Source organism: Felis catus, chromosome B4 (assembly GCF_018350175.1).
Source record: "Felis catus isolate Fca126 chromosome B4, F.catus_Fca126_mat1.0, whole genome shotgun sequence".
Taxonomy (NCBI): domain Eukaryota; kingdom Metazoa; phylum Chordata; class Mammalia; order Carnivora; family Felidae; genus Felis; species Felis catus.
In genome coordinates, this window is record NC_058374.1 from 76472447 (window position 1) to 76485773 (window position 13327).

The 13327-nt window shown below is 54.7% G+C and overlaps 1 protein-coding gene across 7 annotated transcripts in view; it reads right to left on the reverse strand.

Annotated features, from left to right (window-relative positions):
• Positions 1–276: 276 nt before the first annotated feature.
• Positions 277–13327, reverse strand: part of FMNL3 (formin like 3) — a 54025-nt gene continuing 40974 nt past the window's right edge. For 4 of the 7 annotated variants that reach the window (XM_011283913.4, XM_011283910.4, XM_045061765.1 and 1 more), the window contains 21 exons: positions 12641–12749; positions 12345–12421; positions 11901–11994; positions 10480–10554; positions 9589–9699; positions 9124–9273; positions 8624–8725; positions 7053–7332; positions 6521–6589; positions 6307–6431; positions 5905–6107; positions 4923–5157; positions 4691–4759; positions 4506–4586; positions 4287–4416; positions 3485–3645; positions 3032–3133; positions 2620–2712; positions 2210–2333; positions 1962–2078; positions 277–1256 (listed from right to left, as the gene is read on the reverse strand). In XM_011283913.4, the coding sequence (XP_011282215.2) occupies positions 1987–2078; positions 2210–2333; positions 2620–2712; positions 3032–3133; positions 3485–3645; positions 4287–4416; positions 4506–4586; positions 4691–4759; positions 4923–5157; positions 5905–6107; positions 6307–6431; positions 6521–6589; positions 7053–7332; positions 8624–8725; positions 9124–9273; positions 9589–9699; positions 10480–10554; positions 11901–11994; positions 12345–12421; positions 12641–12749 (2482 nt within the window). In that variant the 3' untranslated portion in view covers positions 277–1256; positions 1962–1986. The remainder of the gene's footprint in view (positions 1257–1961; positions 2079–2209; positions 2334–2619; positions 2713–3031; positions 3134–3484; positions 3646–4286; positions 4417–4505; positions 4587–4690; positions 4760–4922; positions 5158–5904; positions 6108–6306; positions 6432–6520; positions 6590–7052; positions 7333–8623; positions 8726–9123; positions 9274–9588; positions 9700–10479; positions 10555–11900; positions 11995–12344; positions 12422–12640; positions 12750–13327) is intronic. The other 3 variants (XM_023257017.2, XM_011283912.3, XM_011283911.4) reach the window with 2 other exon arrangements.

Here is a 13327-nt window from a genome sequence, read left to right on the forward strand (position 1 = left end):
GTGGCTCTTTTATCTTTTCCATATATTGCTGGGTAGGCTGGGTACTGGGCAGGTGCACGTGTGGCCAGCAGAGAGCACTAGTGTCTCATGACAGGCCAGCCTCCCTTTGTGTGGTTGGAGCCCACGCAGCCCGGTTCCCCTTCCCCAAGCTTTTGCCCTCACCTCCCCCAAGCAGGGGGCATCTCCATGCAGCCTCCTTTCTGTCTCCACGGTTCAGGTCAGGCCAAATGGCCACCCTAGTCCCCCACACTCAGAAAAAGGAGACAGAGTCAGGCCTGGTGCTTCAAGCCTTTGTTGAGAAAGGTCTGGGATTTATGTACACGGGAAAAGGGAGGTGGTACATGTACAAAAAGAAGTGGCTCCCTGTATTCCCCTCCAGGGGCTGAGAAGAAACTGGCAGGAGACTGAGAAAATAGCTAAGACCACCATGTCCCCTGTCCCCTGCCAAAAAAACAAAACAAACCCCCCCCCCCCAACAAAAAAAAAAACACCCTTGCTGTGGAAAGGAAGTGAGGATGCTGATATCACACCCTTTCTCTAGCTATCCTGGGGTTGGGGCTGGGAAAACCTCTACCCTTCTGCCCACCTCGACAAGAACAGAGTCAGCCTAGAGTGGAAAGGGCCAAGGGCAGTAAGCGTGGCATGGCATCTCTCCTCTACCCTTATCACCGGGGCACAGCTGGGTGGGGCCCAGGCTTAGGTGGGCCTTGCTCCTGGTAAAATATGATCTGTGACTGGAAGGGTCCTGGAGCTCCCTAAGTCTGGATACTTCCAGACCACAGCTGACCACAGAGCTGCAAAATGGAAGGGGAAAAACAGAAGGAATAGTCGCTTTCTCCTTTTGTCCCTCTGGCCTAGTGACAGAGGGCCTAGGGGCCCCTGTATAGGCTAAGGCTGGAATTGATTTTTCCCAGCCCTGAGCTGACCATTGGTGACCTTTTAGGAAAAGAAGACCCTGGGGGCAAAGTGCAGTACTAGAGGCACCAGGGGAGTGTCAGGCCCAGTGCCCCTGACATCAGGCACGCGCAGCTCTGAGCGCTGGGGTAGACGCTGGGTTGAAAGCAGCATAGCTCTCTGCTGCACCCTCAGCCAATTCCAGGGCTCCAGGTCCACGGGTTGGACTTGCAGGACTCTGGGAGTTGAAGTGCTTCTGCCACCAAGAGGGCCTTAGTGGGGGCCTGGAGCCCGAGGGGGGCCGTTGGGTGGTGCGGCACTCCTGGCTTGGTGGCGAACAACAATGGGCTGGCGGTGGAGGCCTGTGGGGAAAAGGAAGGCCTGTGAACAGGCAGGGAGGCTGGGCCAGGCCCGCCGTCTGTAGGAACAGTCCCTTCAGGAGCAGCCCCACAGGCAGGGCCAAAGAAGAGGCAGCCATGAGGCCGATGAGGGAGAAGCTTAAAGGAAGGTAGAGAGGATGGTCAGAGACACTGCTGGGGCTCTGCATTTTCAGAGGACCAGGTAGGGGTGACTAGAGGCCACTGGGCAGTGGTAGAAACAAAGCAGACTCAACAATAGCCAGAAGCTGGGGAGAGACCCCAGGTAGACCAAATATCGGGGAACAGATCAAGGGACATCTGATATGCCCTGGGCAGAAGCTACTGCCAGAGCTTTTATGATGGGGATGGAGAGGCACAGGTCACAAAGGATACCAGGGCCCAGGAATGGAGCCTCAGCAATGAGAGGTGGTGGCCTGGTCCTGCCTGCTCTGGAAATTCCCTGCCCCTTGGGTCTTAGTAGAAGCCAGGACAGCATTAGTCGGGGAGAGAATACTTCCCTGAGGGCACATGCAAGGGATAAGCCATGGTTCTCAGAGCATGGGGCATGCAAGTAGAGAAGTATGTGCCCCCATCACCACGAGGCTGCCAGAGGATGGTTCCAAGTCATGCAGGGGAGGAGGTGCCTGTGGGCCCAGCAGGAGTCCTGGGAGGTGGGCATGCAGAGGGGACAGCTGCGGTGCCCAGTACCTGTCAAGGGCCCCAGCCTTGGGGGTTAACAGTTTGACTCATCATGGTGGGCTGCATCGCAGAAGAAGCGTGAGCCCCGCTTGGCAGTACGGGCCGTGAAAGGGACACTCTTCAGCACTGCGGCCCAGGAAAGAGACACAGTGGTCAGGCCTCATGGGGATGGGACGGGAGGAGGGCCCAAAAGGGTAGGGTTGGAGTCTGGGAGCTGGGCCTAGTGGCCAGACCCAAGGGAAGGACAAGGGCCCCACCTGTAATGATGTCTTCAATGGTACCGTCCTTCCCTTCGTAAACAGGCCGATGCTCCTTGGCCTGGCGCCTCCTCAACTCTGCAATTAGCTCCTGCTGTTGCCACTTGTTCCGCTGGGAGGGGGTCTAGGGCCAAGCATTTGAAGGGGAAGGGAGTCATCACTAACCTACCATGGGTCTGGTTCCTGCCCCTAGATGCAGCCTGAAGATGCCCTTGATTTGTGTACAGCAGCCCACTCCTCATCATTGCCTAGGAATCCCTCCCAAAGCCCCTCTCCCCATCCCTTCGGACTCCAGCCTCACACCCTCTGGGTGGTCTCTGGGCTCCAGTTTTCCACCTCTCAAGCTCTCTCCCCACCCCCTCCTAATCCTTTGCTCTGCTCTCCAGGCCCCAGCTCTTGGTCCCACCCACCTTGGCATCCAGTTTCTTGGCTTCCTGAGCCAGCTGCTTCTCCCGCATTACCTCCTCCTGCTTCTTTCTAGCTTCGTTCTCTTGTTCTGCTTCCTAAGAACCATGGGGGGTTGGGGGGTGGTGGTGAAGCTCACACAGGCTGTGAGGGGAGGGGCTGACACTGAGGGTGGAGAATGGGTGGCAGTGGGGCCAGCAACCCCAGGTGGCCACCCTCTGGAGGGGCACTTCCTGCCCTGAACAATGACAGGAAGGGCCTGGGCCCCCACCCTGCCCACCCGTTCACAGCTGAGAGGCCTGTGGCCAGCTTCCATCGCTCCCTCCCAGGACTCCGAGGACTTGGATCCCAGCCTTCCCTCCCCCTACCAGTTTTCTTGCAGCCAAACTCCTTTTTAAAAGCCTTTCTTCCGCTCACCTTGTAAGAACGAATGAATCGGACAAATACCGGGAAGAATACAGAAGGGGGTGTGGTCTTGGGACTCTCACCGAAGTAGCGCACAACTGCATTGTAGGCCTCCTGGGGAAGGGGTGGACAGAAGGGATCAGCCTGGCAGAGGAGAAGCCCGGCTCCCCGCTGGGGACAGGAGGCTCACAGAAAGCAGTGCTCAGGGCCAAAGGAGAAAAACCAGCATCCCCCAGCCCTGTGGGATGGAAGAGAACTCAGGACTCCCAAAGCTCCTTAGAATATGTCCCCGGGGGCAGCTGTCTGCCCCCGCACCCCGGCCTCTGCCATGCCTCTTCTCCACCACATACAGACACCCAACTGTGTGGTAAAAGTTCTTTGGTTCAAGAACCAGAACAAAGTTCACCTGGAGGGACACAGTGCCTCGGCCCTGGCCGCTCCCACCCGCCTCCACCTTTTGCCCACCTCAGCCGTCTTGGCATCACGCTGGAGCTTGTCCAGTTTGCCTTCGTTGGTGCTGAGGAAGTTCCGAAGGACACTGTTGTCATGTATGCTGCACTCCCGCCGAATCAGCTCCATGCCACGGCCCAGCTCCTTCACATCTAGCAGCACGTTCTCCAGGGACACTGTGGTCACCAGAGCCTTGGCTGAGGCCTACCCAGGGGCCAACATGCCCATCTCCCAGCCCAGGGCTACACAGAACTCTGTCCACGCAACCCCCGACCCCCACCCTACGCCCTGCAGCAAGCAGGTTAGAAGGGCACACCCAGCTACCAGGGCTCTCACAGGCAAGGAAAAGGAATGGGGCTATGAGCTCATGACCCCAAAGAGCAAGGCAGCACAGGAAAGCAAGCCAGAGAGACTGCTGGTCTCCAAGATGGAGCTGCCTCAAGCCCACCTCAGTTTTCATGAGTGGGGCAGAAATGACAGCTGCCTTATGTCTGTGGGGCTTTATAGTTTTTCTATAAATGGAGAAAATGCAGTCTCCAGGGCCAGCACGAGGGAGCTGGGAATGAAGAGCCACCTCTGCCTTCCTCTGCCTACTCCCATGGCACCCAAATGGGAAAGGCTGGGCTAGGCGGGTGCCTGTAGGAAGGCTCCCTCGGGGGTGGCCCCTACCCATGGCCCCAGCGGAAAGCTTTGAAGTGGCCAGAAGGGAGATAACAAAGGCCAGAAACAAAGGACCCAAGCGTTCCCTCTCCTAAGCTTCCTGGGATTGTCCTGGCCTAGACACGAGAGCAGGCTCGCTGAGCCAAGCTCCCCTTACCTGCTGCAGCCTTCTCCACAAAGTGTAGCTCATGCCAGAAGTTGGCCAGGTCTGGGTACTTCTCCTTCACGGTCAATGCGATGAAATGCAGCAGTGTCATCTTCCTGTCAGTGGACTTGGTATCCAGCAGCTGAGAGAGGGGGGCAGGGGGTGGTGAGAGAGGGCTGAGCACCATGGCTCCTCAGGCTTCCTAGCCCTGGGTTGTCCCCACCATCTTACCAGATCCAAGCTCTGGAGCTTGAAGCCGTACACAGCTCCTCGCTTGCTGCTGTTCATGTAGTTCCCTAGTGCAAGTATGATCTATCCAAAAGATGCATGAGAGGAAGTCAGGTCATGGCCTGCGGGCTCCTTCCTCCACCCAGGCCCCAGGCCCACCGGTGCCTGCATCCACAACCTCTCCTCACCTCCAACATCTGCTTCAGCTTCTGTGAGGACTTGACAGAGGCAGAGGCTGCAATGATGGCATTGAGTTGCTGGAAGAAAGATGAAGAGCTGCGTGAGCCTAGGCCCGGGGGGGGGGGGGGGGGGTTGGCAAAGTCTGAGACGGGCTGGCGGGGACGGACTGACAGGGCAGGGGAGGGGACTGGCAGGTGGAGGGGTAGCCGCAGATGACCCCGACTGGGCCAGAGGATATACCGGCGTGAGCATCTGCAGGTTGTCTTGGAAGTTGCCCAGGAAGGCCATGCCAGCCATCCTCTGGGTTAGCCGCTCCACCTTGCTGAAGAGCAGCATGAAGCGGTCCTCGGCCGCCAGCTCCTCCAGGGGCTGCCGCTCCCGCTCGTATTGCCTCAGAAGCTTCACCTCAGCCTCTGTGGGCAGGAAGCGCATCAGGCACTCCACGAAGTCCACTGGTAGGGTCTGTAGGTCAAACCTGTGCAGGAGGAAGGAGTTTAGTTCAGGTCTTGCATTTGCCCATTACCCATCATCCCTTTTTTCTCCAGCTCCTAGAGGGACTGCCGGTGGGGTCGGTGAGCAGGATGCAGCCAGAGGCCTAGAGGGCCTATTGCCTCATCTATCAGAGCGTGAGTAACATCCTAGGTGAACAGTCCATGGCCTGGTTTAAAACCCCTCAGCGCCCTCCCTCTACCCTTAGGGAGAAATCTTAATACCTGAGTGTGGCTTATGAGGCTCAGCCTGCAAGACTTCTGCCCACCTGTCTCTACCCTGTCTCTTCAACTCCCCTCCTATGCTGAAGTCATGGTCAATTTTCAGTACCTAGGGCACCAAGCTTCTCCCTCCAGGCACTGAAATGGACTTCATATACTTCCTCACCTCCTCTGGGAAGCCTTCCTGAATCACCAAGCTCAGCTACCTGGCCTGCCCTGTTCCCCCAAAGCTGCCTGTACCTCTGCCACCTAGGTGGTTATCACCCACGCTACTGAACTGTTCTGCCTAGACTGGCAGCAACTTGAGTGAAGGTTTGCGCTGAATGCCCAGCACCTCACATGGTGCCTGGCACACAGCACAAATATACTAAGTTCTGGCCAAGCCAGTGAATGACTGAAGGATGGGAGACACATCTGTCGAAGCCCTAGAATCCAGGGAAAGCCAGGATAGTAGGTGGAGAACTGGATTGCCAACTGGCTGGGGACCAGGACGAGGTCAGTGGGAGCCTCACGTGTGGATGGCCCTGCAGATCTCCTCGGCCGAGCGGCCAGCCTTGCGTAGGGTGATGGCTAGGTTCTTGGCACGATTGGCTTCCAACAGGGTCACCTTGCTGGCGGCCTTTTGCGCTGTCTTGTTCTTAGAGCAGATGAGATCAAGGGCAGGGCCCTGGGCTTTCGTCTTGAACAGTTCTTCAAATTTGTCCAGGTCCAGATCCTGGCAGGAGTGGACAAGAAGGGACAATGCGGTCACCTCATTCTACTAAAGGGCCCCTGGCAGCACGCCCAGTGTCCATTCAGCTCTGGTTCACGGAGGCCTGATTCTAAGGGGGTTTCCAAGGCCAGGAGATCTGGCTAACAGCATGATCTAGTCCCCAGCCCTCAACCCCACCCCTGAGGGCTCCAGGCCCTGCTACCTCCAAGATCTTCTCATCATCAAGTTCACTGAAGACAGTGCCGCTGATCTGGTTGGGTTTCAGTGCTGTCCAGTTGAAGACAGGCAGCCGGAACTTGGTCTTGATAGGTTTCTTGATACGAATGGCTAATTTGGAAGGAGGTTCAGTGAGGCTGGGGCCAAGGACACTCTCTCTCCATCCCACTAGCCCTGCCCAGAGTCCTGGGGACACTCACCTGACAGGCCTACTGTCAACACCACAGAGGGAGCAGCGCCAGGGAGAGGTGGGGCTGGGGGACACTTGTCTGGGGGAAAACAAATGCCACAGTGACCCACGGTCCAAAAGCCTCTTTAGAGACGCCCTCCCCAGTGCTGCCCAACCTGTCTTCAAAGCCTCTTGGGGAAAGAGGATGCGTGAACTCCCTGCCCCTCCGGCTCCCAGGGGTCCTAACTCTGGTAGGGCAGGTCTCACTAGCCTCTGGCTCCCTGTCTTCTGCTCTGGTCTAAGCCCTCTCTTCGGCTTTCCACAGAGGAATCAGGAGCAGCACCTTCATAATCCTTAAAACAGACCCACGTCCACCCTTGGACACCCCCTGCCCAGTAACTTGAGCCTCCCTCAGATTCTTGCCCTCCCTCAACCCTCCCCCACCTGACTTCACGTCCTTCTACCACATCCCCGGTTTCTCCCTAAGGGAGGCACTGTGGGCCCAGGTTTTGGTCTGGCCCCAAGATGAGGCTGCCCTTCAGGACTCCTAGGGTTCTCCTCACCTGGTAATGGGGGTGGTGGAGGGGGCAGGGGAGGAGCTGGTGGTGGAGGCAGAGGCAGGGACTCCTCGGGTGGTGGGGCTGGAGCCAGGAGGTCCAGGTCGGAGGGCAGCATGCCCTCACTCAGCTCTGCAGGGCCTACCCGGGCCAGGGCCTCACTGCCCACTGACTCTAGGCCCCGGGCCCCGGGCTCTAAGTGGCATCTGCGCTGGAAGGCCTCCTCCTTCTCTTTAATGAGCCGCCTCAGGGTGTGTACCTGGTGGCTCGTGTTCTCGTAAGTCTCCTATCGGGAGACAGCACCATTAAGGAAAGCGTAAGTGGAAGGCACACACAGCAGTCATTGCCCCTACCCAGGTCTCTCAGCTAGGGTCTCTGGGAGGGTCCCCAGAGGCAGAGAGCAGCGGAAACCCAGGTGGGGGCTGGGGAGGCTGTTCCACAGAACAAGAGATGAGCAGAAGAGCCGTTGGCCAGCTGGCACCTTCCAGTGCGCTTCCTCCCGGACCCAGCCTTAGTCTTGCTGGTTCCTCAAGGCCTGGGTCAGAAGCTGCTCCTATGTAAACCTCCCAGGCCCACCTCTAGCCTCCTGCCACACTGCCCTCAGTGCTCTGTTCCTCGATACTGCTCTCATTGTACTTGGCCTTGTAGAACCACTCAGGTGGCAGCCCCCTGTGGACAAGAGCCTGCCCTAGCCATCTCTGTATCCTCCGCATTCCCCAGGACGGCACTTTGGACTCTTAGCAGGGGCTTGGCAGATGTTGACCAAGCTCAGTAGAACCAATATAATTGTATCCCTCTGGAAGAAAAGGTAGGTTGGGGCATGACTTTATAACAACAGGTGAAGGGAGGGGCAGAGAAGCGCTTAAATATGCGAAGCCTCTGGTCTCCTGACTTAGGATACCTGGTGGATAGCACATGGGCTACTCGGCCCTCTCATCACGCAGGGCCCCACCTGCTCCCACCCTCCTCTGTGTGTGTCCTGACCACTTTGGATTCAGTTTCCCTCTCCAACTAAAAATTAGAGTGAAATCATTAGCCCACCCTCATGTGAATGCCTCAAGTGTGAATCAAGATCTGGATTTTCAAAGACATGAAAATCTCAAGAAAGAAAAGCCAAATAAAAAAACCACAATTTTCAGGGGTGCCTGGGTGGCTCAGTCAGTTGAGCGTCCGACTTCGGCTCAGGTCATGATCTCACAGTTTGTGAGTTCAAGCCCCGCATCAGGTTCTGTGCTGACGGCTCAGAGCCTGGAGCCTCCTTCAGATTCTGTGTCTCCCTCTCTCTCTGCCCCACCCTGCTGGCACTCTGTCTTTCGATCTCAAAAATAAATAAACATCAAAAAAATAATTTAAAAAAATTACAATTGTCAGATGCACTTCATATAATAGGATGCAGCTAGCTATATGAAAGAGCAAAGAGATAAAAAATAAATTGATAGGAAAAATATCAAAAAGGAAGAAAAAAGAAAGGAAGGAAGGAAGGAAGGAAGGGAGAAGGAGAGAGAAAGAAAAGCCAGATCCCCAGGCCCTGGCACCCAGTACCCGTCAGAGACTCCCTTCTCCAGATTACTTGGTACCTTGATGCTCTCTAGTTCCTTTTCCCGCTGCAGCAGCTGCTTCTCTAGCTCTGCCACACGCATCATGTTCTCGTTCTCTAGGTCCAGAAGCTTCTCCGTGAGCTACAGGATGGGAAGGGTAGATTTGGCGCTGACCCTAAAGCCTGGGTACTTTTTTATCTCAGTCAGGACCTGGGCCCGACCCCTGTACCCCTCTATTCCTAAGGCAGCGTGGCCCAGTGGCTTCCCTACATCACTCCCATGGGCCCAGGGTCTGAGACCACCTGAAATAGACCACATCTGACTCTCTCAAGCCTGAGGCCACCCCACGCCCAGTCCTGGAGGTCAGTGTTTGAATCTGTGGATGATCCAGGGCCTGAGTCAGAGCATGCTGGGTTCCAAGGCTTCCCTGGGACTCAATCTGGAGGCAAGCGGGTCAGGTCAAGATTCCTGGAACTGAGATGTCCCCTTCCTCTCCCCTCCCTCAACAGTGGTCCTGGCAACAAAAAAAGACTACTTACATGGGAAACATGTTCTTCCAGCTCCTCCACCTTCTCCAGGGCCACGTTCTTGGTCTCAGCATCCTCCAACAAACCTCCCACATCAAACACATTGTCCAGGTATGCCTGGATCTGCACCTGCAGCTTCTCACTCTCTGTGTGCCTTGACTTCTGAAAAAGCAGAGAGAGTAGTAGTTGGGGGAGCCTCCTGAGAGAGACTCAGTCCTTACCACCCTCTATGACCACTTTCTAGAGCATAAGACCCAAGGAGTTCCTCTGCACCCATGTCACATTCTCACCCAGTGGAGCTGCCTAATTGGAGAGCCCTGTGCAGGAGGGCCTGAGACCCAGGCCTCAGAAGACAGGCAGGGTTCCAGGAGCATCCGTGACTAGGCTCTTGTAAAAGAAAAAACCCTTTGTGATGTGACTAAGCTGGTCCTCTGCCCCCCCCAGCTCCTCACCTGTGAGGACTCTGGCCCAGCTCACCTGCAGGAACTCCTCCAGCCCCAGCTTGGTAAACTCATACTGCAGGTGGACCCGGAAGTTCATATCCTCTACTGAGTGCACCACGATGTTGATAAACTGCATGCATGCCACCTGGAAAAGCAGCCCAGAGGGTCAGAGGCAGGAAGGGAAAGGAGAGACGGAAGAGCCAGGGTGTTAGAATCAGTATCATCTGGTGGATACTCAAAAGGAGTGAATAGGGGCACCTGCGTGGCTCAGTCAGTTAAGCTCCCAACTCTTGGTTTTGGCTCAGGTCGTGATCTCACAGTTCGTGAGATTGAGCCCCACGTTGGGATTCTCTCTCTCCCTCTCTTTCTGCCCCTCCCCCACTCATGCACACCCTCTCTCTCGTAAAATAAGTAAACGAACTTAAAAAAAAAGGAATGAATAAAAAAATTGAGTCTTTCTGGGAATAATGAGTATTTTAACTTAAAAATATCAAACTTAATATTCAGTTCATGAAGACAAGTAAATTACACAAGATATAGATGGAAATGAAGATGCAACTTGTTTCCTTTGTACATCAGCAGGTATTTCTTGAGACAACACTACTTAACTAAAGACCCCAGGCTGAAGGGAAGAAAAGCCAAAGGAAAAGCCCCGGTAAAGCGAAGCTGCTCTGAATGGATCCAAATTAGAGACGGTAAGGCCACAAAAGGGGGCAAAGGAGGTAGACCCAAGACACAAAAATGACATTGCCCTGACGTTTCTAAAAGCTCTCTAGGGTAGGTGAGTGGACAAGGAGCATTAACTGAGTAGAGAGAATCCTTCTAGGTTCAACACAGAATATCAAGATATGCTGTTGGCCTGGCCTCGTTCTCCAGGAGCATGGGACCTGCTGGGCATGTGCCTGACCCAGGCCCAGGTCCTCACCATGAAGTCGATGTTGCTATCCTCATTCCGGAAATACTCCATCAGCTTCTCAAAGCGGTGCAGCTCCTTGCATACCTGAACAAACAAACTTTCTCAGTGAAAAGATCTATCCCACGCAGAACTTAAGCCCTTGAGCCCTGGCTCCCAGGAACATCATGGCAGAGGGACTGACTGGTTAGTCAGTCAGACTAAGCTGAACTACAACTCTTTCTATGCAAGGGGCCATTGGGACACTTAGAAGAAATCCCGTAAGTTTAACAAACTCGTTAGGCAGAAGAAAGCCCAGGACCTGGCATCTGCCCGGGTCCCTGATCCCCACATCAACTTGCTGAGGGAACCCAGTAAAGCCTGTGCCATTAATCAGGACTTTAGGTGCCTCTGGGGTAGGCCAAGAAGAAACACTGTTGGTCAGTTAGTTATTGAAGGAAGGAGGGAGGCAGGAGGAAGGTTGGAGGCCATGGCTGAGGCAGGAGGCTGAAGTCCGAGTAGGGACACAGGAGAGGCAGGGTGCAGGAAAGCCCTGTGCTAAGAGGGGTCCAGAGACTCCTCTGAGCCTCTGGCTTCTAGGAGGAAGAGCTATTTCCTGGCTTGAACAATGGATGCTAGGGAAAAGGTCCAGAGAGGAGGAAGGGGTGGGGCCAGCAGCTGCAACTGGATGTCGAGGAATCCTACGTTCAAGCAGATGAGAGTTTCACAGCCAGGGCCAGAGGCGGGGGAAATTCCAAGTAGGAGCTTCCTCTCCCCTCACCAATAACAGCCAATAACTCAGGAAGATCCTTGCTTGTCTTCTCCTCCCACCACAAACACATCTACCTTGGGTTCTACCGGTGGGTTCACCACCTCAAAGCCACCTGGGAAGCCTGTTAAAGCACAGGTACTCAGGCCTCCCAGGGGTCTGTAAGTTTAACAAGCTCTTCAGGTATCCTGATGCATGGCCAGGTTAGGGCCACTGGACTACCGCCCTCAAATGAGGGCATCTTTAGCTGGCCATTCAGGAGCTGTCCTGCCCTAAGATCTGCTAAGACTGAAGTTCTGTTTTTGGTAAAAAGAAAAGAAGGAAAGACAAGGAAAAGAAAAGAAAAAAAAAGAAAAGAAAAAAGAAGAGGAAAAGACAAGAGAAGGAATCAAAAAGAGAGAAGAAAAGAAAAGAGAAAAGGAAAGAAAAGGAAAAGAAAAGAAAAGAAAGAAGCAGTGGGACTGGCTACTTAGCTAAGCACAAGATGTTAGAATCACCGGGATGTGTGAGATCACAGGAAAGGGTGCTTACCTACCTGGCTCCCCACCTCCTCACCAAACACACACACACACACACACACACACACACACACAGACACACACACATGTGCATGCATGCGTGCGCGCGCATGCGCGCGCACACACACACACACACACACACACACACACAGATGCAGGAGACTGACCTCTTTGAAATTGTCAAAGGCAGCAAGAATGATTTCGTGACCTCCCCGCACCAAACACACGGCTGCCAAGAGCTCCAAGACAAGGGCTTTGGTCCTAAGGGATGAAGAAAAACAATTAACACCCTAGCTCCCCACCCTAGCCACCATACAGTTCACTTCTACAACTAGGTGAGTCCCTTCAGAGAGTGGAGACAGCCTCAGAAGTGAGGGGAGTGGGTTTTGGAAAGGAAGCAGAGGAAGGAAGTCTTGCCCCTCACTAAGCTGTGCAGACCAGAGGGAAGCCAGGGACACTCCTTCTCCTTAAGCTGAAGGGAGGGAGCCGAACCAAGGCACTGACCAGGGCCACAGGACTCCAAAGCCAGGCAGGACTTACAAGGGATAAGTGGAGCCCAAATCTCCAGAGCCCTGGGCACAGTGGGAGGAAAGGGGAGTGAAGGAACTTACCTTGGATTCTTGTTGTTGAGACTGAGTGCAATCTCATTGACAGCATGGGGGTGGGACATGACCAGGTTGAATCCGTACTATAACAAGGGGAAAGGACAGAGGAAGGAAAACCTTGATGCTGAGGAAGGTATATCCCGGCTGGATCTCCTGGACTATAGGCCTGCCAGCAAATGTGTCTTTTTTTTTCTTTCTTTTTTTCAAAATCATCTTTTACAAGCTGGTGCCCTCCTAGCTCTTCTAGTTTGGCAGATGAGGCAGAACAGGTGGGGCATCCAAGGCTAGTGCTGCCCCTTTACCTGATAGTTCATGATGGCTCTGAGACAGAGGATACAGACGTGGACGTCATCCTTCTGGCTCACCAGGCGGGAGTTCTTCAGGGCCCTGCGCCCAGGGAGAGTGCTATACCTGGGGAAGAGGGGGCTGCTGGTGAAGGGTCTAGGAGCGCTCACCATCACCCCGACAGCAGCAGCACAAAAGGGGGACAGGAGACCTTGACCCAACAGCCTAGAGAGTGGGGAACGGAGGAAGGGGACAGGGTGTTCAGCTGTTTTCATTTCTCTGCAATAGGCCTTTGTGAGTAAGTATCCAGGATCCCAGCTTTATAATCAATGCCCAAACCATCCTGAGCCCAGGGGCCCTCCAAAGTACAACAGTAGATGTGCAGGCTTTCCTAGTCCTCCAGATGGATCCAGGGAGACGTTTATCCCTGCCTTCCCTCCTCCTCCTTCCAGTCGCTGCATCTTCCACAAATTCCCTGGGGCAGGAGCATCTTGGCTCCCATCCCACTTCTACGTCCCGGAAAGGGCAGAGCAGACCCCAAAGGCAATAGGAGGGCTGGGGGCTACATCTGGCTTTGCCCCCGATGACGTTTCATGAAAGAAAGAGGAAGCACAAATGGTGGCTGCTCACGCAGGACTAGAATGATGAGCAGAGTCAGAAGGACAAAACCCAAAGGAGACCAGGAGAAAAGCATGGCCACGAGA